Here is a 14,393-nt window from a genome sequence, read left to right as displayed (position 1 = left end):
ATAACTGCACAAACTAAAGCCTCAATTATTAATCATAGCTAAATGTTTCCCATAATATGCCCTTCAAAGATCAGTTATATGTATGTATGTATTGGGTTTGTGTGGCAGGGTTTTGGTAGCAGAGAGCAGCTACCGGGGTGGCACCTACCAGAAGCTTCCCGTGTTTGACAGAGCCAATGCCAGCCAGCTCCAAGACAGACTCACCCACCTGTGTCCCCATCCATGCCCCGCCCTCTCCCCTTCCCTGATCTGTCATCCCCAGGATCACCAGAGGTGCCACCACCATTGCTGATGGGCTCAGCCTTGACCAGTGAAGTGAAATTGAGTCCAGGAAGAAGGGAAAGTAGGAGAAAAGTGTTCTAGGGTTTTGGCTTATGTTTCATTACTCTGCTCTGATTTGGTTGGTAATAAATCAATTTCCTCAAGTCAAATCTGTTTTGCCTGTGACAGTAACTGATGAGTGATCTCTCCCTGTGCTTATCTTGACCCATGAGCCTTTCATTAAATTTTCTCTCCCCTGCTCAGCTGAGGAAGGGAGTGACAGAGAAGGCTTTGGTGGCACCTGATATCCACGCAGCATCAACCCCCCACCACAATGCTGCATTTCATTATGTACTCAGGAAAAACACCTTTACACCTTCTCAGAGTGCTACACCATCTCCTAGAAATATGACAAAAGGACAATTTGAACAATGCTATATAATTTGACTGAACATTTCTCCAAAGCTATTACCAACTCCAAACATATTTAATACATGGACTTGTTTAGCTATCTGCAAGTGTTCTTTCTAAAAAAGTTTATTGGGCATTTTCCAGCCTTGGTTTTGTGATACAAAAAAATGCCTACTCGGATTTTTTTGATTGAAATTATTTCATGAATAACCAGTTATTAATAACAACTTGGATATCAGCACACCTAACTTCACTCATCGCAGGTAAATTCAGGTTTTCAGTCACTCTGTTTCAATACCATTTGCAGTTCTGACACCCAGTCTGGGTCATCTTCCTCAAAGTCCCTAAAAATAGATTTCAAAAAAATGTTATTTTGAAAAGCAAAATACAACTTCATAAATCTTAAATTGCTTTTTTCCCCCAAAAGAAATTACCTTGTGATTAGGATAAATTATGTTAAAAATATCAGAAGTAAGAGACTTACTTCCTGTCCCACTGTGATTAAAGAACCAAAATGGTTCTTTATGATTCTCTATGGAATTGACAAAAGTAAGTTTCATCAAAAGCAAAGAAAAGAGACTGCTAATGTGTTGATAATTGACAGCCTGCAGCTGAACTGCAGCAATACAGGCCTAGGTAGTCATCTCTAGGTGCCACAAAAATAAACAGTGACAAAAACTGAGATTCTGAGAATCTTAGAACCACCTCCAAAACATACACACATCCAAAAATCACAGTATTTTTGTTCATACTTTGTAAGGTATCAAATGCTACTAAATTTCAATTTCATTATGTAAGAGAGAGATGAATTTAGATGCTGAGAAAAATACTATTTTTTTCAGGGGAATGTTGTTATGGAAAAATCTCTTTGAGGATCCAAAGAAAATGTAAATGCAAGGACATCACTTGGACTTACGTGTCATCTTCATCAGATCTAGGTTCAAGTCTCTCAGAATCTACGACAACAGCTTCATGTTCACCATCTACTTCATCAGATGCTTTGCTTTCAGCAGAAAGTGGACCTCTTAATATGTTTTCAGAAGCTTTGAAAATAAAATATTAAAATGTCATCAAAATATATTAATTTTTAAAGTAAAACTATTAAGAATATAAATACAAAATAGTCTAATTCATCCCAGTTTGTAGCACATTCCAGGACAAGTTGTTACCTATTTTAGGTGGGAGGATAAACTAGTAAGGCAACTGAAGTGCAGAACAAGCATTTGTGACTGTGGCTGTGCACATCTGTAAACTGCAGCTGTCTTCAGCTGTGCTATCTGACCATCCTGCCCTCAAACCAGGGCACCACTGCCTCAGTGAGGGGGGATTTCCCTGATGGGGCTACAGTGCATTTCCTGCATCTCCCCAACACACACACCACACAGCTCAGCGGAGGAGGGAGCACATAGCAGGCGTCTGTTCTTTGTCACAACCTCATTCAGCTGTTGAGCTGCAAGTGCAAGTTCATCACAAAGAGCTGAAGTGGAGATGTACAATCACTCATGAATTCCAAACTTGGCTTTTTAAAGTCCACGTTTCATTTGGTAAACTTAAAAAACCCCAAAAACTAGCCTATTGTGATATGAACCCAAGTGAACAATCTGTATGCATAGGAGCTATGTATGGGGGAAAAAAAAAAGAAAAAAAGAAAGAAAAAGCCTTTATTAATAAACCTATTTGCAAAAATGTTTGCCCAGAAAATGGGGATTTACCTGGTGTATAAATTGTGTATGTTTTAAATGCTAAGCTGACATCTGCATTGCTGAGCATGTCCATCAGGGTCTGAGGGGGTTCTTTGTTCCACTGCTTCCGTGGCCTATTTTCACTGTAGTTTATAACACCACCACCTGGGTATAAAATAATTCATAAATGCTATTTACAGAAAATTGCATTAGCAGTGTGGATTACGTTCAAGGCCACATTCAAGAGAGGAATGAGAAACAGGAAGAAACAGGAAGAAAAGAGTCTAGGTAACTGCATCTGTCACACCATTGTCCTCTCAACAAACTGAAGGAACAGTGGAACCTCCTTGTGGCCAGGGAGCCCACAGAAACTGGCTCAGGGGTGTGAGGAGGCAGTGTCTCAGCAAACTTATGTGGTGGCTCTGTAAGTCTCAAAATGAAGCCTGAGGCTGTTTCTGTGCCTTTTAATAGAGGAACACTTAAATACATGCATTCCTCTGTCCACTCTCTTTGTGCATAACTATCATGTAACATTCCTACCACAGCTTGGAAATTTTCTGACTACTCATATCTTGATTATTTATTTCCACAGCATTTATTCACATTTACCTAGAACACATATCCAGAATCACATTAAATAATCGTAACAATTGCATCAGTGAGAGACATTTTAAAATTGAAACCTTTCTCAGAAGAAACCTCATGATAAGTGTTTTAATCAAAAGAAAGAAAAGTCTCTGCCTCACATCTGAGGTACATCATTGATCATTCTTGTCACTGGCCTTAACCTGTATGTTAAATCACAACAAAAGTAGAGGTGTAGATGTTTTATGCTCCCAATAGTAAGCTGTACTTGAAAGACATGTGGTTGCATTCTGCACCAAATGAATTCCTCACTGCTACCTCCACAAATGGTGTATTAAAAGGAGGACTGTAGGATAATTTCTTAGCGATGATTATAATTTTAGGGTTGCTATTGTTATCTGTCAGTTTCATCACTCTCTGCAATCTTCCTGTCACACAAAACCACAAAGAAATTCTCTTCAGCACATTGAACTTTTTGAGTGTTCATTAATGAAGTATTTTTAAATTACTTTAACATAATTTTAAACATGCCATGTAAAGTTTTTGCTTTAAAAATCTGTAAAGAATCACTGACATTACTTGAATTAAAAGCACATTTAATTAAATCTTACTTTCAGTCTCTTCAGGTATAAAACTGGAAGAAAGCAAGGACGCATTTTCCAGGACATCCAGCACAGTGCTGGATATCCTCTTTTCCCATTGCCTCCTGTGGGCGTGTGACAGATCAGTACTTCCTGGGAGGACAACAGAAGCTGATATTGTAATGGTAACAAAAAAAACCCCATGATAACCAGCATCTAACTTGATTCCATGTCCAGACTGCCCTGTCCAGGCAAAGTAGTACTAGGAGTCACTTAACTAGCAGTGATGTTTGATGCTATGGGTGTAAATCTCAACTGGAAAGTGTTCCCCATACATTTACTCTATTCCAAATGTTTTCAAACAGTCATTTTTATTACTTTGACAAGAGATTTTTTTTTTAATCTCAGATGAGCAGTATGAATCAATGTACTTTCAGAAGTAACTGATGGTGGCATGGTTTTGTCTTGAGTTACCTGAGACTAGTTTGAGGCACCTATTTAAATGGCTGTATCACTGACATGCAGATACCAGTACAGAGAAGGAAGTGCATCAGTCTTACAACTGTAAAACTTACCTTCTTGACAAGATTTCCTTTGCTCCCTTGTGCCTCCACTCAAACCCTCAGCATTTTTCCTTTCTAAGGGGCTATGCTTGCTACTTTCATCTTTCCTTTGCTTTAAAAGAGTAAAGTCTTTATTAATTATTATCCTTGTTGTCAAAAAAGACAAAGCAGTCATATTAACGTGGCATTAATTATTTCAGTTTTGCTATAAAATACCTGGCCTAAAGATTGGAAGATTTGAAAATTAAACCACCAACATTTTGAAGCCAATTGCAATTGCACCCTACCTATTACTGCATTGCATTTCACACTGAGTGCTCATGACAGACAACCTCAGTTTCTGAAGCTAAGCACATATGTAGTTATTTCATGTAATTTGTCATTTGGGTTTTTTTTTTTTTTTGCATTTAAGAACACAAACAATATACAAATTATTCATATTCCCTGGGAAAACAAGATGCACCCAAATATTAAACTTCTTAGATTGATAGGTCTATGAAAAGAAAATAAAATAAGCCCCAGAGCAACTCCCTTTTAAAAAATACACTGAATATTGCTGAGTCAGGCTATGGTAATGTACCCATAGGGGACATCTTGGCCACCTGTGACTTAATTCTCCTCTCCTGAAATCTCATATGGGCCCTAAAACCTGGTGAGAACTATGTCCAGACTCGACTGTTTCCATAGCAGCCAGTTCTAAATGTGTCCCAAAAGCAAAGAAAATGGATAATCTTTTGTAGTATCAAAAAAAAAAAAAATAGAAAGACAAGAGAAGTTTTTTTAGAAAAGTTTTTTTTTGGTTGGGTTTTGTTTTGACAGGGTGACAAAAAAAATTCACTTTTGAACTAAACTAAACATAGGAAGAATCAAAAAATTTAGCATGGTGGGAAACACACAGGAAAACTGCAATTTGAACATTAATAGGCTGATTTATGGTTTAGCATAGGAAAAATTTTCATTAGAAACTTTTCTATTATACAGAATATTCTAAATTACTAAAATATAAATGTTATATTTATATTTGAATACTTACTCTATTTTCTGTCTTACTGTTTGAGCTTCTACCAGCCATGACACTACCTGACATTAACAAACAGATCCAAGAGTTAGCAACTTTAGCAAACATTTGCAGCAAGGTGGTATTCCAGAGGTATGACAGCAATGCCACTGAACCAAACAATGACAATTATGAGACAGCTTCTTCACACTTCTGACAACACAGCTCATTCTCAACAGTCCTACTACTATTCTGTTCCAAATGGGCACTAATTGTGGTGTAGCTAAATTTATGCAGAAGAAAAAAGTCCAACATTCCCTCTCCAAAAATTAAATAATGAACATAACATGCTTCACCATATTCTGGGAAAGAAAGAACTGTTGTATTTAAAATAAATGCCACTGTTTAAAGCTATGCTGATTCTAAAACTGAAAAGTTTATTTCTAGCACAAGTCTTAAGACTTACAATACATATATTGCAGCTTTGCACTCCACTTATGTTGGAATATAATTTACACCCTTCAAGCATTTTTCCATGTAAGTTCAATAGTATTAGATTTTGAAATAATTAAAAGTCGATTTGGACATATAATGTTAATGTTTCATAGATGTATTTAAGATCTTACATTTCCTACTCATTTTGTCATTTCTTACATCAACAAAAATGTTCCTGACTTACCCTTTTTTCTTGCTGCATTGCCTTCAGGTTTCTTGGTTTCCTTTAGTATCTGCTCAAACTCATTTGCAATCTGAAATGTGTATGAAGAGATGCAAGTACTGTATCATTTTAAACTTCTTCAATTTATTGCAGATACTATTTGTTAAAAACAGACTCACTATACAAGTGCACTGTTCCAGCTAACAATATCTAATTTTATCAGCATCAGGTCGACATCCAACTTTAATTTTCAAAAGAGACACTTTTAAAAACTCAGGTTTTCTGATAAGTCTACAACTGTATGTATTTTAGATTAGGACCTACACAACACCACATTTTATAGTTATACACTAACAAACTACAAAGGAAAAGGATTTAGTATCTAAAATGTACATAGTATTGCTGAAATCTAGAGACAAAGAATACGCCATACCTCAGAAGGCAAACAATTTTTCACAAGTTTGGTTAGGCAACCTCTTGCAAGAATAGTACTGGCTGATGGACGACTCTGGGGATTTCTCTTAAACATCTGTTTTATTAAGTAATGAAGCTCATAGGAATAGTGAGATGGAAGTGGATCGTAGGACCCTTTGCATATCTTAAGGATGAGATGTTTCCAGCTGTTGGCTTGAAACTGCATTAAAAATAAATTAATATTAGAGTACAGAGTTTAAGCATAAGGTAAAAAGTAGCTGACATAATTTAAGATAACTTCTACAACTGAGAAGCAGATAGGAATTACTCCTATAAATTTATGATGGTTTGAATTTTATTTTTATAGAAATCAAATTCATCAGTTCATATACTTGAGATCAGACTCAAACTGCGAGTGTGAAACAGTAAGCTCAGACATATGAAGACTTTGATTTAAAAAAATTAATCAAAAGTAGCCTGTAAAAGCACAAACATCCTCTTGCAAATCTAATGTCTGAGAACTTCTAGCTCTCATGCAGGAAGTTTCCTTTGATTACACCCCACTGGCCTGGCTGCAGGGTGCCAAGCACCCATGGAGTGTCATCTTTCGTATCACCTCTGATAGATTACGCAAGAACATACATGACCATCACATCAAAGCAGACACATAACTTTTCAACACTGCTAATAAGGGAAGAATACTCCCCTCCTTGGAACCCCAGCTCTGAGCTCTGCCTCAATAGCCCTGACACTGCCAAAGACTTGCCACAGATCTTCTTAGGCTAACACATCCCTATGCTCAGGCTCCCTTATCACTCAGTCACATCAGTGTAAGCTTCTTCACTCTTGCACAGCTAGCACTTGCAGCTGTGGAGAACCTTTTGCAGATACACAGGATGTGAACAATGCTCTCAGGCATATGTGTCATTCTTGGGCCTGTCCTTTGCATGGTCAGGAGCTGGGACTTTGATGATCCTTATGGGTCCTTTCCAACTCAGAATATTCTGTGGTTCTCTGATTTCAACATACAGTATTCGCTCAATGAAAGGAAACTGCTGCTTATAAAAAACTAAGACAAAATGACCCTCAATTAAGATCTCATTTTCCTGCAAAACAAACATATCCTGATAAGGGGTCTCATTTTACCTACAAGTCTGTATAGAGAAGCCAGAGGATGTTAACACGTAAGAAACACAGCAACAACACTGTAAAAGACAGTGTCCCAGAAAAGACAGAAAGACTGAATCATTCATCAAGGTCCCCACTGTTCCAAGAGGAGAATGGTGCTTGGACAGTGATTTGTTTGATTTGAAGAATAAGCAAAGGTTTATCACTGATGCAAGTGATGCAAAATGCCTATTGCTTACTACATTTTGCTGTACTTGCACACAATATATTTTCATTAGCAAAGATTTTGAGTGTCTTTGGCACAGTGTCCTGGGATTATCTCGATCCTGTAAAATGCAATGCTTTTGCAACTGCAGGTATCTGGAACCAGCCTGGCAGCTGCTGGATTGAGTATGTCCAAATCACCTCACTGATATTGAGGAAAATTAACCAAATAAAAAAACCAATTTTTTTCTAATAAATTTGAAAACGGAGTCGTCTGCAGAAGGGTCCAGTAGGTCCTAAGAACTGCTGAAACAGAAGCATAGAGTGGAGGAGGCACAGGAAGGGTGGAGCAATACTTCCCTCTTTTGGAAGCAGCAGCAAGCACTTCACTCAACTCTACTGTACAGCTAACTGCAAATTAAGTTTCAAGGAATTCCAAAACTTTTCTCACGGCAATAAAGCGGTACTTACCGGATGTTTTAGAGTGCACAGCTCATACAGAATACACCCCAGAGACCATATATCACTGCAGATATAGAGAGAGATGAAAAATTTTGAGCCAGAAATTACAATTTAGTATCTTGCTTAATAGTGTGGGATTTAATCTGTGTACATAACTGAGCTGAATAAGCTAAAAATAAATGTAAGTAACCATAGAAGACAATATAATTATGTGTTTAACCTCTCCTGTGGAAATGTTCTTCCTTATTTTATCCTACCCTGATGTAAAAGAAGATGACTGTCATACAGTGGTAATTGGGTTTTTATTCCTAGGATGTCTTTCAAGTAATTTGTTCCAACAACATTTATCTTTCTGCACTTGAAAGCCTTTGTATTCTATGGCCCTTAACATCAAATGGCAGCCACATAATCCCAATTCTGAGAGCTGGAATTCTGGCCCTGCCAAAAAGAATTGTCCTACTGAGAAAAAACTCCATCATTTTCCACCAAAAGTGAGTACTGCCATTTGCACAAGAAGCAACGGAAGCCTTTCTTGCAAGAAGAGCAGGAAACAACTTGAACTGTAGAAGGTTTCTTACCTCCCCTGGAAAAATCAATCACAGGTCTTGCATAAGGACCAGAATAACTGGGCTCTGTAAATCTGACTAATCCATTCTGTGCCATTATCCTTACATTATCAAGACTGGCAGGAAGAGGTTAAAAATCATCCATCAGCCATCATTCAAGCAACCATCCCCCAAAAAATAAAACCAGCAAAAAGATGCCAACACATACTTATGCTTGTGGATATATACACACTTAAAACATACACACAAGTATGTATGTATTTACTCTCCCAAACAAACAGAGGTCTGCACACTGTTTTTCAGACTTCTAGGACTAAAGATACTGGGCTCTCAGCTGCCTAAGAAAAGAGGAATTTATGCACTATATTCTTTAAAAAAAATTGTAATTACCTCTTTGTAAATTTTCTTCAGCTCAGTATCTTCTCTGAAACAAATATGGATAAGACACATAGCCAGATGGAGAGAGCAATAAAAAAACCCCATTCATCAGTAAGGCACTATTTGTGACCACTGAAAACACAAATACCTTTTGTTGTTGTATGGCAGGCTTTCCCATATTTCTGGAGGTACATAATAAGGAGTTCCCACATAGGTGCAAGCATATGACATTGGACTATGAAACGACAAAGAGGAAATGCCAGGTGAGAAGTAATGATTTATGAACTCTGCACTGTTGGTCAGTGGTAAAATAAAAACTTGACACCACTGAGATCAGCTGGGATGTCCACATACTGTGCAAGAAGGCGTGCAGATCCAAAATCTCCCAACTTGACTTTTCCACTTTGAGTGAGGAAGACGTTCTGCATTTCAAGAGCAAAGATTAACATACTTAAATATTCTTCTATGAATCATCTCTGCAGTTTGGATATACAGAAAATACAGCAATACCCACTCCTGATATTTTGTCTTTGTATTTCTTTTTACTTGCTTCTCCTAATACTTCTACCAAAAGAAAGGTTTTGTGGGCCTAAGGCCTCAGCATCAGTGGCAGAGGAAGAATCAGAACTTAGAATTGTCTTAATCTCTATGCTATACTCAAACCAAGGGTCCACTTTCTTCTGAATTTCTCTCTTTCTGATAGGGAAGAGTGAAAAAGAAAAATTGTGAGCCAAGATATTTGTAAGCTGCATAATCCATACACTTTTTTACAGATCTGTAGTTCTTTTAAGTTATATGCAGTGTCACAAGCAACTGGTGCTATCAGCAGTGTGGATATGAAGGACACAGCTATACTTAGATGATGTTTACACCCACAGTATTACATCACTCCATGCACTCAACAATTTCATTTACATGATATTCTTAAGCCTTAATAAAAACCACAAAGCTTAGCAGTCACGGGAAATTACAAAAGAGAGGGTTTAACTTTTGCATGCAGGAGAGTTTATTAATGGCAACAAAACTTGCTCTGTTCACCTTGGATTTTATATCCCTGTGCAGCACACGTTTATCATGGATATGCTTCACAGCCAGGCACATCTGCACAAACCAGTGAAGGATCTGAAAAAGAGTAGCTAAGAGTTATAACAGCTCAATGCTCAATATAATGAATACTTTACTAATAGATTAAAAAATTAGGAAAGCAAAAGCATATTCAGAACATTTGGGTGTAAAAAGTAACTCCAGCGTAACAGCCTCCAACCAGCATGAAAGACTGAGTTGTTTAAAATTAATTATATTTTAACATTAATTATATTTTAAAATTAATTATATTTTAACAGAAGGAATATTTATTACCTGTGTTCAAAAAGGTCTAATAATACATAGCAATAATGAAGCTGGGAATCACCACCTGGACCTTTAGCTCATGGTCATTTTATAAACAAATTAACTAAAGTTACACAGTAAATTGGCAAATAGATAAAAAACCCAAACCAGCAAATAACAAACAAAACCAAAACTCACATGGAAATAATGTACTGTTTCTAAAAGGAAATGTGTTCCTTTCTAAGTACAAAAGAAAACTCTTAAAGGTCATAGAAAATCTAAGTATTCAATTAGTTGAGGTTTCTGGTCCTTTCCTTTTAATGAAGGTGATGCTCCTAATTGCAGCAGGAAGTAGCTTCTATTCACTACAGTGTCCCTTTGAACCTTCTCCTAGGTAATTTTATAGCTACTCTGGTAAAAGGAACTAGCACATACTGAATAGTTTAAACTAAATGGCTTAATTGCCACATAAAAAGCAGGCATTTATTCTCCTGGTTAGCTTTATTTATCTTACCAGAGTGGTTTTGTTCACCTTCCATTGGCAGTACTCTTACTATACTTTGAATTCTGCCTGAATTGTTGTGTAAAATTCTTACTTAATTGCATACAAACCTGACTGGTTTTCACACTATGTGAACAATTTTCAGATACAAGTAGCAACTTCTTTTTTTATTCCTTTCAGTCCAATTCTCGTCCTGATCTGCTAGAAACTATAAAAGAAGTAATCCTCCAATTCTATCTGTAAGTGACTTTGTTTCATCAAGATGTTTGCCTATCTCTAATTTGGTTTACGCAGCATGTTTCAGTTTGCAAGAAACATGCTCCTTTTTTACATGAAAAAGGATTCCTAGCCCCCTTGGTTCAAAAAAATGTCTTTTCTTACCGTGTCTTCAGGGAACAAATTTCCTCCTTGGTGTTTAATCTTTTGCATTAGATCTCCATCATCACAATATTCCATCACTATATACAGATGTCCATCAGCTAAATTTTTGGTAATTTAAGAATAATTAGTATTTTCATTAGCAAGGTATGTATTGATTTTTTACTACATGTAATACTTTTTACTGGAAAGCTCCAACGACATGCTATGTGTAGTGTTACAACAAACATGTATTTTGTTTATAATACATACTAGAAACAAAAAAAAATAAAGTAATCTCAATCCCTGAGGAGTATGCAACTTCAAACAAATGAAGGAACTTAAAATTTTTTACACTTACCTTCAAATGATTCTTTAAAGGCTACGATATTTGGATGTTTCATTTTGGCCAAAAGAACAGCTTCCTTCCTAGAATTCTCTACACCAGATGAAGACTGAAAATATAAACACACTTACCATAAATTTCACACTAACAAATGCCACATGAACACATAAAGTGCCCCACTTTCCAAATAAAACTATTTTTAAGAATCGTTCTTCAGTTACTTTAAGTAATTTACAAACTTTAAAAGCCCCATCTTTCTAATCTGTGGTTTATTACTAACTGAAGGCTTTGGGGTTTTAGGGCATGTGGTGTTTAGTTGGTTTTTTTTTAATTGGAGAGAATCTTCTCCTATTTCAATTAATGACTTTTTCGACTTTAAAAGTGCAGAACTATGTAATAAAGCAGCACACACAGACTTTGAAAGAGCTGACAGCCTGCATGAACTCAATATAAGGCCAAGTGCCCAGGTCTTGCTGAGCTTTGGCCTCAGAAAGCCAGTGCCTCCCATTTTGTGGCTTTTAGCTTAGCTGAGTGCAGAGAATGTAACCCAAATAGCTGATTAGCAGCAGTAATATGGCACTAATTTCCTCATTAGACGTTCAAGATGAAATTTGCATTTTAGTGAAATCAATGGCAACTGAGCCAAGGGAACCAGTGGGAAGAGGGATTTCATTCTAAGCATCTTCATACCTGCTACACTTCCCAAAGTCCCAGTATCTAACCATGTACTTCACTTTGTACCAACATCATCAGCTCAAGATGTAGTTATACAGTAACCATACCACACACCTGTCTAATACACAAAACTCTCAGAAAAACTGTTCAGTGTTTAAAAAATACACCCAGAATTAGGATTTTTAAATTTTTTTTGAAGTGGTGGGTGAGGTGATGTTTGTGTCACACTTACCATTGGAAGCCTTATTTCCTTCATTACATACTTCTGGTCACTGATTCTATGATGAACTAGGAGAGCTCTGCCAAAGGATCCCTCTCCCAGTACTTTCAACAGGTTGTATCCTTCCATTCTTTACAAATCCACTTCCAACACTTTTCTTCATTCACAAGATTATCTTCTAAACTTTGTCATTACCTTAACACTTTTTGAAATTTTCTCTTAATATAACCTGCATGAAAAAAGACCCAAACAAAATAACAAGAAGGGGTGACAAATGTGGGTACGTAACTGTCCAGCATTACCATGACACAACTTCCCTGCACTGCTACCTTGATTTCACTGAAGATGAGGCCTCCAGAAAGTAAAACTTGAAACATTACAGTGCTATTTATGCATTTTTTAAATTTAAAATGGTCAAACTCTTAGAAAATGTCAGTTATAGACTTACAACTTTGTATCTTCTTTTTGTTACCTGCACTCCTGCAGGTGGTTTCATAACACTAAAGAAAACTCACAGGCATATTATTAGAAACAAGCTTAAAGCTTCCAGTGACAATTCTCACCTAAAACAGCATAAGCAAGATCAAACTGGTAAAAGTTACTGTGCAAAGACTTCAAGAACTGGTAGATATAGAATAAAATATTTTAGTTGCAAGGGACCTACAATGGTCATCGAGTGCAACTGCCTGACCACTCCAGGGGTGACCAAAAGTTAATCTAGGGTGACAGTGACATCATGACAATGTTTCTTGAACACTAACAGGTTTAGGGCATTGACCACCTCTCTTAAGAATTCTGTTCCAATGTTCAATAACCCTCTCAGTAAACAGATGCTTCCTAATGTGTAAACCTTCCCTCATGCATTTTTGAAATGTTCCCAGTTGTCCTGTCACGATGCTTAGACTATATCAGGAGATCACAGAATCGCTGAGGTTGGCAAAGACCTCTGAGGTCATTAAGTCCAGCCCATGACCCAACACCATGTCAACCAGATCATGGCACTGAGTGCCCCATCCAGTTAAACACCTCCAGGGATGGTGACTCTACCACCTGCCCGGGCAGCCCATGCCAATGTCTTATCACCTCTTGTTCTGTGAAGAGAATCTTCCCGATATCCAACCTGCAAGTCCCAGGGCACAGTGTGAGGCTGTGTCCTCTCCTCCAATACTGAGCTTAGCCCCAGCCCCCTGAGAGCTCCCTCAGCTGCTGAAACTCGCACATTTCCTGCTAAACATTTCCCTTTCCTGCAAAAACACATCTCCTGCAGGATGTCTCAGGCAGCAAGGGGCTGTTATCCTTTTTTCAAAACCCTGGTGCTTTTAAGTTGGTAATCCACAATTCAAACATCCTCAGTGCACTGCGCGCACACACGGTCTTCTGAGGGGTTGATGAGTTCTTTGCTTCCTCCGGCTCCTTTACGCTGAAGAGGAGCAGCCCAAGCCCGCCCCAAGCCCCTCAAGGCCGCTGGGGACTCACCTCAGCGGGCCGGGCCGAGCCGTGCGGGAAGGGCCGGCACTCCGCCGCCGCTCGCCCCGGGGCTGGGGAGGGAGGAAGGCGGCGCTGACCCCGGGGCCGGGCGGCAGCGCTGGCCCCGCCCGCTCCGCCGGCGGGAGCGGCCCGAGCCTCATAAAGGCCGTGGCGCTGCTGCTCCGCTGAAGGGGCATAGACACGGAAGCGTGGGAAACGCTGCACTGTTGTGCTTTGACAGCTCACTTTCAAAAACAGACTAAATAGCTTTAACCTTTAAATAAAGAACAAATATTGTATTGCCCTAAATAGATACTTAGTTGTTTTGCGCAGGGTTCCGTATTATTGCACAGAATAGTATGGTCGCATCCTCATGGGATTCCCCTTATATCACATGGTCTTTCCCTCCGCCAAAGGCCGCGGTGGTTGCTGGTTTGTCCCAGGTTTACTCCTCCCCTCGCCCCTTCCTCACTTGCGTCCCGTTAGCTGTGCTCCTCTTCCTCCGCCCCCATTCCCCGGGTTTAAAAGTCTCCCGCCGTGAGGCATCTGGGCTCTTGTTTTTCCACCTGGGGACGATGTGGATGGTCTGGTGTCTCCTATCAAGGAA

General features: G+C 38.4%; 1 protein-coding gene across 2 annotated transcripts; it reads right to left on the bottom strand.

The window, feature by feature from the left end:
- Nucleotides 1–782: 782 nt before the first annotated feature.
- NEK3 (NIMA related kinase 3) lies at nucleotides 783–13,924 on the bottom strand. Of its 2 annotated transcripts, XM_038152933.1 has the most exons (16): nucleotides 13,796–13,924; nucleotides 12,332–12,548; nucleotides 11,440–11,533; nucleotides 11,103–11,200; nucleotides 9,929–10,012; nucleotides 9,245–9,312; nucleotides 9,039–9,125; nucleotides 7,956–8,010; nucleotides 6,172–6,372; nucleotides 5,760–5,829; nucleotides 5,117–5,163; nucleotides 4,096–4,195; nucleotides 3,551–3,673; nucleotides 2,385–2,519; nucleotides 1,589–1,715; nucleotides 783–1,016 (listed from the first exon to the last, which is right to left on the bottom strand). In XM_038152933.1, the coding sequence occupies exons 2-16, from the start codon at nucleotides 12,446–12,448 to the stop codon at nucleotides 950–952; spliced, it is 1,473 nt and encodes a 490-aa protein (XP_038008861.1). In that variant the 5' UTR covers nucleotides 12,449–12,548; nucleotides 13,796–13,924; the 3' UTR covers nucleotides 783–949. The 2 variants fall into 2 exon arrangements, with proteins under 2 accessions (XP_038008861.1, XP_038008869.1); XM_038152941.1 differs by lacking the exon at nucleotides 3,551–3,673.
- Between the last annotated feature and the right edge of the window lie 469 nt (nucleotides 13,925–14,393).

Source organism: Motacilla alba, chromosome 1 (assembly GCF_015832195.1).
Source record: "Motacilla alba alba isolate MOTALB_02 chromosome 1, Motacilla_alba_V1.0_pri, whole genome shotgun sequence".
In the NCBI taxonomy this organism is placed as follows: Eukaryota; Metazoa; Chordata; class Aves; order Passeriformes; family Motacillidae; genus Motacilla; species Motacilla alba.
This window is presented reverse-complemented; position numbering and strand designations above follow the sequence as displayed.

Bases quoted from the DNA above. Each gene is read 5' to 3' on its own strand.
- NEK3 (XM_038152933.1), bottom strand. From the start codon at position 12,448: ATGGAAGGATACAACCTGTTGAAAGTACTGGGAGAGGGATCCTTTGGC. The intron at 10,013-11,102 runs GTAAGAAAAGAC...ACTCTTTTTCAG, and splicing joins ATTTGTTCCCTGAAGACACG to ATCCTTCACTGGTTTGTGCA. The intron at 5,164-5,759 runs GTAAGTCAGGAA...TGTTAATGTCAG, and splicing joins CAATGCAGCAAGAAAAAAGG to GTAGTGTCATGGCTGGTAGA.